At 45.1% G+C, this 13,418-nt stretch overlaps 1 protein-coding gene across 1 annotated transcript in view; it reads left to right on the forward strand.

Moving 5' to 3' along the window:
* PAMR1 (peptidase domain containing associated with muscle regeneration 1) overlaps positions 1–12,538 on the forward strand; it is an 80,238-nt gene extending 67,700 nt beyond the window's left edge. Inside the window, exons 7-11 of the mRNA XM_006062353.4 lie at positions 3,097–3,309; positions 5,945–6,011; positions 8,292–8,524; positions 9,472–9,764; positions 11,473–12,538. Of these exons, the coding sequence (XP_006062415.3) occupies positions 3,097–3,309; positions 5,945–6,011; positions 8,292–8,524; positions 9,472–9,764; positions 11,473–12,009 (1,343 nt within the window). The 3' untranslated portion in view covers positions 12,010–12,538. The remainder of the gene's footprint in view (positions 1–3,096; positions 3,310–5,944; positions 6,012–8,291; positions 8,525–9,471; positions 9,765–11,472) is intronic.
* Positions 12,539–13,418: the final 880 nt, after the last annotated feature.

Raw genomic sequence — 13,418 nt, forward strand, 5'->3', positions numbered from 1 at the left:
ATGTCAGTTGTTATCTCTTTACATACTGGTTTTCCTCCATTCTCTCTCTTTTCTTCTGGGATGCCAGTTACATGTATTTATTAACCTTCTTACTATGTATTTACATTTTCCTGTACATTTTTCATCTTTTTGTTTCTTAGGCTTCATACTGAGTCTTTTCTTTGAAGCTATCTTTCAGTTTGTCAGTCCCCTTCAGTTGTATCTGATTTGCTATTAAACTCATCCACTGAATTTTTTACTTTATGTCATTATAACTTTTGTGTTCTAGATTTCTCCTTGGGTTACTTTTTAAGGTGAAAGTTTTCTGCCAAAGTCCTCAATTTTATATTTTATTTCCTTGAATATTTTCAGTCTATTTTTAAGTTGTGTCAGACAACTCCATTATCTGAATCCTTTATGAATCTATTTTGAACATCTACGTTTCTCTTGAATTTCAGCCACATGGTCTCACCTTCCATTGAACCTTCCCTTGGAAGCATCATCCTGCTCAACCCTGGTCATATTTCATGAGCATAACTTAAAACCAAATGAAAGAGAAGTATACCTACAAGAAAAGTAGGCATGTGTCTTTAATTTCAGACATGTCATGTTAGAAAGGAATATGCATTTAAGAATTATAGAAATGTGGCAGAATTCCTCCACCTTGGGCAGACGTGTTTAGATATTCTGAGTCTGTTGGCCTTTAAATCTTCCTTTAAACTCTTTTCAATGACATGAAGAACCTGGATTGTCATGAGGCTTTATTACCTGGAAGGGCTTGAGAACTCTCCAAGGTTCCTGCCAGTTAAACCCACATGAAATGTAATAGGAATAGGACCCATCTCACACGTAAGAGATCATGAAGTGGAAGCCTAATGGACCGTGAAGGTACTTACTTCTAAGCGGAGAAAAATCCAATGATTAGGCTTACAGGAAAAGTGATTTCTTGTATTCTAACTGAGGCTGACATGGCTAGAGGCTAGTTCATTTTCTTTCCGTATTCCAGGACAGGCCTTAAGTATCACTCAGTCTTTCTTGGCTGTGATCTCTAGCAAGCAAAGTTCAAAAGGAATGAGGAGCTACATTTGAATTACACAAGTCATAGCCCTTTGATAGTCTGACTGGTCACAGATTGAAATCTCTGTGGGCACCAGACAGCTGGTGGGTGGGGACTGTGACCAAGGCAAGAATGTGATCCTGTCTAAGTAGAGAAGCTCCTCCCTGCACCAGCTGATTCTTGCCATGTGAGAATATAGGGTTTCCAGAGCTAAATTTTGTCAGAAGCTAGTAACACAGATTTTTATGAAACACTGTCTGATTTTTATGTTGACAACGAATTCCACTCTCTGAAACTTGCAGGTATGACATATGTTTTTGGGATGATTGAAGTCTGTGGGCTCTTCCGGTTGTTTCCGGGCTATGTATTCAGTTTCAACTGAGTCTGAACTATAAGACAGTGGCCCGTCAATGAAGCAATATGGAAGGCTCTTTCTGCCTCTTCATTCCACATCATCCAGGGATTCCTAGAAGTATAAGCACTGGGATTTTTCTGAGTCCACTTGAAGCTTCAAAAAGTACAGTGCCTTCTCTATGCCATTTTGGTATTTTTAAACAACTCACTCAGTGAGATCCCTTTTTGACATTTAAAATGGGGCTTTGGCATCAACCACCAGGGAGATCGCTCAGAATGCATAGTCCAAAGCACAGAGTGTCATTGAGATCATCTGTCATGTGAGCTATGAGCAGTCTTAGAGTAGACAAACCAGGAGCTTGACCAGTTTTAGGAACTTTGCCAAATTGCACATAGGAACAATGTATTAATTTTTAGTTCTGAAATATTATAGAAGCGTTATATGAATGGATATTCATTTCTTGCCTGGAGGCAAGCAAGCAGGTTATTTGAAAAGTAACTGGGACACTTAAGGGAAGAAAAGAATGTCCGATGCGTAACTGAGTTGTGTGGAGACTGTTTTATAATGTGCTCAGTCGTGTCTGACTCTGCTACCTCGCCAGACACCTCTGTCCATGGGATTTTTCAGGCAAGAATGCTGGAGTGGGTGGCCATTTCCTGCTCCAGGGGATCTTCCTGGATGAGAGATCAAACGTGTGTCTCCTGTATTGGCAGGCAGATTCTTTACCACTGAGCCACCTGGGAAAGCCCCTGTTTTATAGGGATGAGCCCATATCTTAGAAAAATGATTAAAAAGAGACTAGAGAGCCTGATGGAGTGATTGTTATCTAAACTCAGTAATTAAAGGTTGAATTCTAAGGGGACTTACTCTGTATCCTTAGGCAAGTAATATTCAGTATTGTACCATAATCCATTTGAGAAAAATATATTGTCTAGCTGATCGAATATTTCCAGGATATATCTAATATCCTGTTCGGTGCTCAGGATAGCTTTGTTGATGCCAATTTTACTCTAAGTAGCTGTGCAGTATGAATGAGAGAATAGAGATCTCCTATAATGAGTATTGTTAAATGTTTAGATGAAAAGTTCTATTTGGAGATTAAGGGAATTTGTTGTATCTCTGAATTTATATTGCCTCTAGTGTTTTTCAATTACAACTTTTAACACACCCAGTGTTCTGGCAGATGAAATAGAAAATCTAAATTCATAAATGTACTCTCATTTCTAATCTATTCTACTTTCTGGGTACAACACAAATAGGAAACTGAATAGTCTGATTTAATTGCCCAAGCTTTAGGGAATGAAGAAGATGATATTACAATACTGAATACCAACAATCCTTGCATACTGAGCATAAAATCTAGGCAAAATGTTTATTTTGTCCAGGCCTGTCCAGATTTCACAATTTGGGAAGCAAATGAATGTGAATACATGAGAGCCTGATGTGGTGTCAAATGTATATATATATATATATATATGGTGTGAAACAGTTCTCAATTTAAGAATAAATTGTTAAAACAAGAAGATATGTCTAATGCATGCATTTTTATGTTATGCGTTTTCTCTTGGTAATTCCTTTGAGTACCATTGTTAGCAGGCTCCATATCACTGCATTTTTAATTCAATGAGACGTGAAAAGATTCAGTGCTAAAATGGAATGCTTCAGACTCTTAATAACGCTCCTTTTCTTTTCTTTTCACTTTCAGTCCTTGAAGAAAGAAACTGCTCAGACCCTGGGGACCCAGTCAATGGGTACAAGAAAATTACAGGAGGCCCTGGGCTTATCCATGGGCACTATGCAAAAATCGGCACCGTCCTGACCTTCTTTTGTAACAGCTCCTATGTTCTCAGTGGTAATGAGATGAGAACTTGCCAGCAGAATGGAGAGTGGTCAGGGAAACAGCCAATCTGCATAAAAGGTGACTGGCAAATATTTCTGAAGTCTGTAGAGATAAGTGGAGTTGCTGAACATTTTGGTAGCTCCCCTACCTGTTTTTGAAGCCCTGGGGAAAAAAATTGCCTGTCTCTTTTAAGTTCTTACTGAAATCGTATATTATTCTTATTTTGAAAACCATCCATAAAACATGTGCATCTTTTTTAGACCGCCAAAGGACTAGTTTATCCTCATCACAATGTCTTGATGTGATCAAGAAGAGTGATGTAGTTATCAGAGCAGTTTAGAGAGATGACAAGGCTGAGTTTTTTATGTGTAACCCCAAGGATAGAACTGAAACAATTAATATGCATTTATATGGCTACATTTATCTACTCTCTGTGCAACATTAAATCAATGCAAGAAATAAAAGACACAATAGACACATCATCCCTGCCGGCCTGTGTGGAGGGAGGTTTGAAATGTTAAAATGTTTAAAAGCATCTTTAAAAGACAATAAACCCTTGAACATTCAAAGGACAGTTATAGAGCAAATGAGTGGTGTGTATTCTGAGAAATATGAGCTCCAGTTCTCCTGTAGCAAGGAGGACTGGAGCCCGTTTGGGAAGCAGGGAAGGATTTATTGAGATAAAGAGGAGTTGGGACGATATTCCAGTTGAAAGACAAAAAGTGTAAAGTGAAAGAATCATGGTAAGTAAAAAAATGAGTCAATCAGGGAATCTGGGAGGTAAATTTTAAAAGGTAGTTTGAGACCAGAACAAATGGGACGTTGCATAAGGAAGTTTGGACCTGACTCCATGACAGTAGGCATGTGTAGTTTCTTTTATACATATATCATGTATATATTGATATATATATGTGTGTGTGTGTGTGCAATTTTATTTATCTATCTACTTTTTATTTGTTTTTGGCTGTGCTGGGTCTTCGTTGCTGGGCGGGCTTTTCTCTGGTTGTGGAGAGCGGAGGCTGCTGTTTGTTGGAGTGGCTTCCCTTGTTGCGGAGGACGGGCTCTAGGGTGGGTAGGCTCAGTGGGCGAGGTTTCCAGGCTCTAGAGCACAGGTTTCCGGGATCAGTAGCTGTGGCACACAGGCTTGATTGCTCCATGGTATGTGGATCTTCCAGGATCAGGGATCAAACCGTGTCTCCTGCATCGGCAGGTGGATCCTTACCACTGAACCAACAGGGAAGCCCCGTAGTTTCTTATCAAATTGATTCACTTGTTGCTCCAAGTCGACAATAGCTCTTTTTGGTGGAAGGACTGAGCAAGTAACACACACACACACACAACTAACTGGTTGTTTCCTGAAGAAAAGCATGTCCTTGGCCTAGATTATCCAGATGATTGCTTCAGTCCTCCACTTTGCCTTCTGAGTGTTTGTCAACAACCTGAATCATGGGAAAAGGAATGAAAGAGGAAGTCTGTGAAAGAAAGACTTTAGACTTAAGCCAGGAGCAACCTTCATCCCCACCAGCACAGACTATGAGTCTTGATTTCATTAGGTATGGAAATGGTGTTACCTATGTCCTTGGAGATTTTTTGTCAACCCTTCTCTTACAAATTAATACAACTAGAGTTCCCTAGGTTGCTAATTAGACAAATGTTGGCTGCTTGATTGGGAAAGTGAGATGGGAAGGATTCCTTTTCACTTGTGAAGAAAGAGAGACTTCAACAAAACTAAACCAGGCTTTGAGTTGCCCTCAAAGGATCATTAGAAGCCTTAATTGCAGAGAAAGGACCTGGAGGAATCAGTTACTCAAGACTTATTGTTGGTTGACACTGCTGTTCAGTTTTAAATGAGAACCTTGTGATTTCCTATCTTGGGCTACATTTTAGAACCTTGCCCTTGGCTTTTATTCCATATTGATCTAGTTTGCTAATACTATTTACGTAAATGGATAATTCTATTAACTACTATTGCTTCATATCACTGGGCTTCCCTGGTGGCTCAGACAGGAAAGAATCTGCCCTGCAATGCAGGAGACTCGGGTTTGATCCCTGGGTTGTGAAGATCCCCTGGAGGAGGGCATAGCAACCCACTCCAGTATTCTTCCCTGGAGAAGTCCATGGGCAGAAGAGCCTGGTGGGCTATAGTCTATGGGGTCACAAAGAGTTGGACACAACTGAGTGACTAATCCTTTCACACTTTCATATCACCTGGGTGGAGCAGCTCTGCAGACATTCTTATTCTACTTGGGTTCTTCAAAGGGGGATGCCATTGTATTAATAAATGAAATTCAGCATGCTCTGTTTTTTAAAAATTCATTTATTTATTTTGGGCCATGCTGGGTCTCAGTTGCACTCGTGGGCTTCTCACTGGGGTGGCTTCACTTGTTATAGAGTACAGACTGTAGAGCATGGGCTCAGTATCTGTGGCTCACAGGCTTAGTTGCCCTGCAACATGTGAGATCTTCCTGGATGAGGGATCGGACCTGGCTCTCCTTCATTGGCAGGTGGATTCTTAACCACTGGACCGCCAGGGAAGTCTCTCAGGATGCTCTTTTGCTAAGCGAGCTGTTCATGCTTGGCTGATACGTCTCACTTCTGAGAGCCTGGGGAATGTGCACTGGTGTCCAGAGAGGGTGGTCAGGTATGAATCTGAATTCATGGTGTGAACAGTTAGTATGGAAAAGGTTATGCAGCTTTATCTTTTTCTTTCTAGCCTGCCGAGAACCAAAGATCTCAGACCTGGTGAGACGGAAAGTTCTTCCAATGCAGGTTCAGTCAAGGTGAGGTTGAAACACCTGAACTCTGCTTTAAAGGCAAATGACCATTCCTTTCTCCACCCCCTTTCCCTACTTGTGTTTGGCCAAAGACAGTCTGAGGTTTCTTAGGGACACTCCGTGTTGACTTGCCAGGAAAGAAAAGGGCCTGTTAGATGAGGCTTATTAGCTAGCTGCCTTTAGCCAAGAGGTAGCAACTGTTGGAATATGTACAGGTTTCACTGGATCGTGGGAAAGTCAGTGGCTGGTGGGAAGCCAGACTTTAAGATGGCCCTTGAGGAGCTGGATTTTAATACTTGAGTCCTTCTAAAATGACTGCGTATTTATCATGCAGCTTTTAGGGAGATGGCATTCCTACCAAACACAGTCAGTCGTGGCTTAGAAAGATGTCCTTGGTAGTGATCAATCAGATAAAGCAGGCTGGTGGAGCTAGGAACCAGAGATGAATGACTAGCCCCTGATGAAGGATGTGAAGCCTCGGGGCGAGGGGCGGGGTTGGGCGGGGAGCCCACCTAGTCTTTCTCCTGAAAAGACAGAGGTGGGGACCCCTGGTGGCAAGCTAGGGAAGTTGCTTCCACTGGATTTCAACGAGGCTTAATGCTTGGCTTCCTTCAGTTCCCTACTCAGTTTTTACCTGGCAGAGAGACCCTCCATGACCGTCCTTTAAAAAGGATAGCACCCTTGCCTCCACCCTGACTGCTGAGCTGACTTCTTTACCCAGTATTCTCTGACCTTTACAGAGATCTCCAATTTGCACCTGGGCATCCATCTTCACCTATTGTCCTACTGACATTTGCTTGTTTATTTGTTCAATTTCTGTCTCCTCACAACCCACCAAAAAACTGAAAGTTACGCGTGCAGAACATTTTCTGTTTAGTTTATGCTGAACTCCTAGTACCTAGAATAGCGCCTGCCGCATGGTGGACACCCCCACAATAGTGAATGAGTGAACGGCTGGATTGGATGGACGGGTTCAAGTGCTGGTTCCGTCATCTCTCTTTAGTGCTGGCTATTCTTGGGCAGATTCCTAAACTTGCAGAGCCCTTAGTTTCCTCTTTTCAAAAATAAGGGCAATCACACTAACGTTTGCCTCTAGGAATTGTTAAGGATTAAATGTAAGGCAAATATCTCCCTGGAAGATTCACTGCTGGGGCAAGGATATGACGGTCTTCAGCAGACTCATCCAGGAACCCCCAAAGGCAATGCGAAGCTTCAGTGGCCAAAACCTGAGCTTGTCTGCAAGTACAAAAGCCCCCTGAGCTACAGAGCTGGTTCTAAATATGAGCTAAAGATTTGTAGAATGGAATCAATGTAGGTGGAATATTTGCTCTGAGCAAAGCATTGTACGGACATGTGAAACATTTCTTACAATGGTATTCTCACCAGGAGAGAATCGTGACTGCCCAGTGCTATCTGGGGTCCTGTCTTAGCTTCCTGTGTGCCCTTCAGCATCCCCACCTACCTCTCTGGGCTTCCTTTCTCCATGCATTAAACAGGAATGAAAACATTGATTCCTAAAGGAAATCTAACTTGTCAGTTAATAGTCATTATGCACTGATATAAAATGAGCATAAGCTGTGTAGTATGCATACCTCTCTCCCAAGAACCCCAGAGTGGTCTCGGGGGCTTAAACTTCAGGGCTCATTTAAAAGGCCTTTTCACATTTGCACACAGCGCTTCTTATTTCTCCCAATCAATGCGCTCTGAGAGAAGGTTCTATTCTCTGAGGTGGACTAATTATATCCGTTAATTGCTAAATCAAGCTACTCTATCAACACAGTTTAGTTCGAGTCAATTCCTTATATTGCTCCATTATGATAATAGTTAGAGCAGAGCAGTCATTTGGATTTCTTCCCTTGAAATTAACTTCTTTTCTTGTTTAATTTCACAATTAATTTGTGTGTGTGTGTGTGTGTGTGTGTGTGTGCATGTATAGCGTACCTTTGGAAAGCAGCTATTATGTCAGATATTATGCTCTTTGGTTAAAACCCTGGGTAGCTGGAGGCATGCCAGAAATGGAAATGGAGGAATAAATAGAAGGTTGACGTGTGCAAGAAAATCTGCTCAGGGGTAGAAGAGATATGTGTGTGTGTGAGAGAGAGACAGAGACAGAGATAGGTGAGAGGAGAAAGGGAGAGCGAATCACCCACACACAGAGGATGAGATAGCTATTGTTTTCTTCCTTCGTAACTGAACATCTTCGTGGCGCTTGGCATGGATACTAAAAGGGCTGTAATGACTGTCTCCTGCCCTCCTCTCTCTCCGGGCCCCTCTGCCGTGATGCAGGGAGACGCCGTTACACCAGCTATACTCATCAGCCTTCAGCAAGCAGAAACTGCAGGACGCCCCTACCAAGAAGCCAGTCCTTCCCTTTGGAGACCTGCCGCCTGGGTACCAACATCTGCACACCCAGCTCCAGTACGAGTGCATCTCACCCTTCTATCGCCGCCTGGGCAGCAGCCGGAGGACGTGTCTAAGGACTGGGAAGTGGAGTGGCCGTGCCCCATCCTGCATCCCTAGTGAGTCAAGGCTTGTCCTCGCACTAAAACAGCTTGCATCTCTCATGGCTGCCTATGAAAAGCCCCTGACCCTGTTGAAGACTGCTGGGGAAAAAATCCTGGTCCAAAAGAATAGTCCTCTAATACTTTCCCCCAGCTTGGTGAAGTCTGAAATTCCACAGTTAGAGTTTCCTTCCTTTGGCTAAACTTATTTGGAGAGATGATTAAATCTTAGATGAATTTTTGAGGAAGAGGGGGCATGCTTTCTTGTGGATGATTTTATCATATTTACTTGGAGAAAAGAGACAGAACAGTCATTAAACACCATGTGGGGAAGGGATTAAAAGTGCCAGAGAACTTCTAGTTATGTCATATTGGTTACCGGAGCCCCCGTTTTCATCCTCATCACCCAATGGTATTAATTATGTTATTATTCATAAGTATGAGGTATCAGTTACTTACAGGTTATAATAATGATTACTGAGATAATACATGGAAATGTCTGGAATGGGCTTTTGCACATACTAAGCTACTACCCCCATCCTTTTTTGTCAGAGGAGAAGAGTATGGCTTAGTTCGAGGTGGTCATCTTTATAGCAGTAGTCATGATATTTTGAGTCTGTTTATATACATCATCTCATCCACTCTCTGCAAGAACCTAGTTGTGATTACAGTATCCATTTTGCAGGCAGGAAGACTGAGGCTCTAAAAGATTAGGCAACTTACCCAGTAAGTGCCTGGGATGGTAAGACTCCCAGTTATAACCCTCGACTTTATAGTCAAGCATGTTAAGGTGGTTGATTAGTATTTAAAGGAAAAAAAAAAAAAAAAAAAAGGTTAGATGCTCTGTGGTCTTGACACCTGTAGGGCCCACCTTTCCAGATATGTGCTCTGTTGATTGATTGACACATTCCCCTCTAGATGGGAAGGTCTGAGTTTATCTCACTGAGCTGGTGCTTTCTCCGTAGTTTGTGGGAAAACCGAGAACGTCTCTGCTCCGAAGACCCAGGGCACGCGCTGGCCGTGGCAGGCTGCCATCTACAGGAGGGCCGGCGGGGTGCACGGGGGCAGTCTGCCCAAGGATGCCTGGTTTCTGGTCTGCAGCGGTGCACTGGTCAACGAGCGCACCGTGGTGGTGGCTGCCCACTGCGTCACCGACCTGGGCAGGGTCACCGTGATCAAGACGGCAGACCTCAAAGTCGTCCTGGGGAAATTCTACAGGGATGACGACCGGGATGAGAAGAGCATCCAGAGCTTGCGGGTGAGAGAGGGCTGCAGCCTGGAAGTCTGGTTTCTTTCTCGGCAGCTCCCAGCACCGGGCGAGCAGTTATTCTGTCAGCCTGTCACCTTGACATCCAGTCCAGAGCCTGGAAATATTAGGCACATGCATGCTCAGTTGCTCAGTACTGTCAGACTCTTTGCGACCCCACGGACTATAGTCCACCAGGCACTTCTGTCCATGGAATTCTCCAGGCAAGCAGACTGGAGTGCGTTGCCCTGCCCTTCTGCAAGGGATCTTCCTGACCCAGAGATTGAACCCCTGTCTTTTGCGTCTCCTGCATTGGCAAGCAGATTCTTTACCAACTGTGCCACCTAGATGCCTAATCTTTCATGGTTGGCAGATACTAGAAAGGGGCATCTAGAAAGACTATGCAGTCTTTCCCCCCCCAAAAAATTTTTTTAAATAAGATAATAAAAAATACCTTCTATCATTGGGGTCATTGAAAGGTAACCAACCACCTATTATGTTTAGGACATGGTGCTAGGTAGACAGGACATAGAGACTCCTAATAAATTTCTAATATTATTGTCCTTCCCTACCTCCCTCCCTCCTTCTGTACCATCCACCCTCTCATGCAATCTAGCTCATCCACCTGTCCATCCATCCATCCATTGTTGAGCTCCTACAGCATGCCATTCACTGGGAATACACACAGAACTGAACAAGGCATGATCTTTGCCCTGAAGAGTCCACAGGCTGGGGGAAGAGACAGACCAGTATATTGTGATTAATCCAGCACAATAGAATCCCTGGGTAAATGAGCTCAGATATAGAACAAGTCCATAAAAATGTTACAGTGTATCATAGATGTAAGCTCCAGGGGGCCCCATCAAAGAGGGTGATGAGCAAGAATGGGGATAACCAGGGGAGGCTTGGTGGAAAAGTCCCGTGGACCATCCTAGGTGTAGCTCTATCTTACTGGCTTGACGGTAAATGAAATGTTTACAGTGGACCAGAGGTTGCCACCTGGTAGCCTGTAGAGGTTTGTGTTTTGGTAGTGCTACTGTATATTTTTTTAATCAGTTATTTGCCAACATTCAGAGAAGGCAATGGTAACCCACTCCAATACTCTTGCCTGGAAAATCCCATGGACAGAGGAGCCTGGTAAGCTGCAGTCCATGGGGTTGCTAAGAGTCGGACATGACTGAGCAACTTCCCTTTCACTTTTCACTTTTATGCATTGGAGAAGGAAATGGCAACTCACTCTAGTGTTCTTGCCTGGAGAAACCCAGGGACAGCGGAGCCTGGTGGGCTGCCATCTATGGGGTTGCACAGAGTCAGACACGACTGAAGCGACTTAGCAGCAGCAGCAGCAGCCAGCATTTAAAAACCAAGAGGTTTCAGCCAGAGGTCTGGAGTCTATTCTCTGGCAAAATGAGCATCTCTGCATGGCAGTGGTCAGCTGAGCAAAGTGGTGTGCCTCTTTGCTTGTGGTATGCACCCCTGTCCTTCAAAGCCTCGCATGTCCACTCCACTTATTTAAAAACCACCTGCCAGCCCTGGTAGGCATTTCAGTTTGCGACCCTGGAAACAGAGCAATTGCTTTCTATGATCCATTGAGTGAAGTGTGTCCGAATAATTGCAGCTGGCTTTCAGACATTTTCTCTCATAAGCCCGGGGCTTGCCTGTTGCTGTCACCGTGGAGTTGGCCACTCACCACTGCTGTCCATTCTCTTTACCTTCGTAGATTTCTGCAATCATCCTCCATCCCAACTACGACCCCATCCTGCTGGATACGGACATTGCCATCCTGAAGCTCCTGGACAAGGCTCGCATGAGCACCCGCGTCCAGCCCATCTGCCTGGCGGCCCCTCGGGATCTCAGCACCTCCTTCCAGGAGTCCCGCATCACCGTGGCTGGCTGGAACGTCCTGGCGGACTCCAGGAGCCCCGGCTACAAGGACGACACACTGCGGTCGGGGGTGGTGAGGGTGGCGGACTCGCTGCTGTGTGAGGAGCAGCACGAGGCGCAGGGGATCCCGGTGAGTGTCACGGACAGCATGTTCTGTGCCGGCTGGGACCCCACGGCCCCTTCGGACATCTGCACAGCTGAGACAGGGGGCATCGCAGCTGTGTCCTTCCCGGGCCGGGCATCCCCGGAGCCCCGCTGGCACCTGGTGGGGCTGGTCAGCTGGAGCTATGACAAGACATGCAGCCACAGCCTCTCCACGGCCTTCACCAAAGTGCTGCCTTTTAAAGACTGGATCGAGAGAAACATGAAGTGAGCCGCAGGCCCAGGGAGGAGTGTTTCTCTGCTCCGTGTACATGTCAGCCAGGGCAGTATGGACCCAGAGTGGGATTCTGCCCATGAATTTCGCTGTGCCTGGGCTTCTGATTTCAAAACCAGTGGAGGGCGAGTCGAGCTTACTTTCTGGTAGGCCACTACCTCCCTGACTGCTGGGGTCCTCTGGAAGATTCCCATGCTGCTTACAAGAACTCAGTTTCTTCCAAAGAGACTATGTAGGTGGCAAAGAAATTCACCCCATTCTACCAACCCAGTGGGCTTCCCCTCCTGCCTTTTGGGGATGGACCAGATGCCATGGTCAGCTCTGGTCAAGAGAAGGTCGAGATCAGATTCATCAGGTCTCTTCCAAGGCTCCAACCAGACCGACTTCCAAAGAGCCACCAATGGGCCAGCCCCAGACAGCGAGCCTGGCTGTGGCATTGGCCATATCACAGAGTGGTCTTTTTCCTTCCCAGTCACCTGTACATACTTTAATAAAACCAGGGTTGGCTTCTGACCCACGGAACACATGTCCTATGGCTCTGATTCCGCCTTTTTTGAGCTACATATGTTGGGGCCGGTGGCTGGGGGCAGCCTTTTAATAAATCATCATTCCCAAATAGTGCATATAGCAAAGCCAGTGCCATCTTTTCAATGCCAGTGCTTGCAGTTTGCTGTTCATAGAGTAGGAGAGAAAGGGGATGGGCACCATCAGATAAGGCACAAGCGGAGGAAAATACCAGGGACTTAACAATTTCTAGTGTCCCCTCTGGTTCTCATGTTCTACATGCAAGCACAAGACCCTGGTTTGAATCTCCAGAAATCTCTAGGACGTATTTTCATAGCATCTGAATTGGAATCACCTATTTATTCACACTTGATTGAGATATGCCAAGAACCTGCTACTTCATTCTTCTCTATAACTTACACAACTTTCCTTTCCAGCCCCAAGCCTGACTCCCACTGCATAGCAGAAGAAAAAAAAGAAAAGAATGCAATCCAGTCCCTGAAGGGGTCTTTTCAGGAACATTCTCTTTTTGGGGTGACTCACTCTCTTATCCTTTCTCCCCAGCTTTCACCAGATTCCTCCTGTCCCAGATGGTACCATGGAGGCGTAAGTGACTTTGAGCCCTGGGACACTGGAGGACTCCTGAGTTTCTGCAGGCTCTTGGGTGTGTGTGGTATTACTTTCTCACATTTGGGGGACATTGGTGCTCAGGTCTGTAACGAGTGTAACTTGTGCAGAGTTCTCTCTGCTTCCCTGGGACTCTGCGGTCCTCCCCGCTCACTTGGCTGCTCTTTGGGTCTGGTTTGCACTGATACTCCTGAGATCCAGGGGGACTCCGTCTTGACACTGGTTTGTTTGGGTTACTCAGCTTCCTGGCCACAGTGGCAGCCTTCTTGGGAGGC

This window comes from Bubalus bubalis, chromosome 16, assembly GCF_019923935.1.
Source record: "Bubalus bubalis isolate 160015118507 breed Murrah chromosome 16, NDDB_SH_1, whole genome shotgun sequence".
NCBI lineage: Eukaryota > Metazoa > Chordata > Mammalia > Artiodactyla > Bovidae > Bubalus > Bubalus bubalis.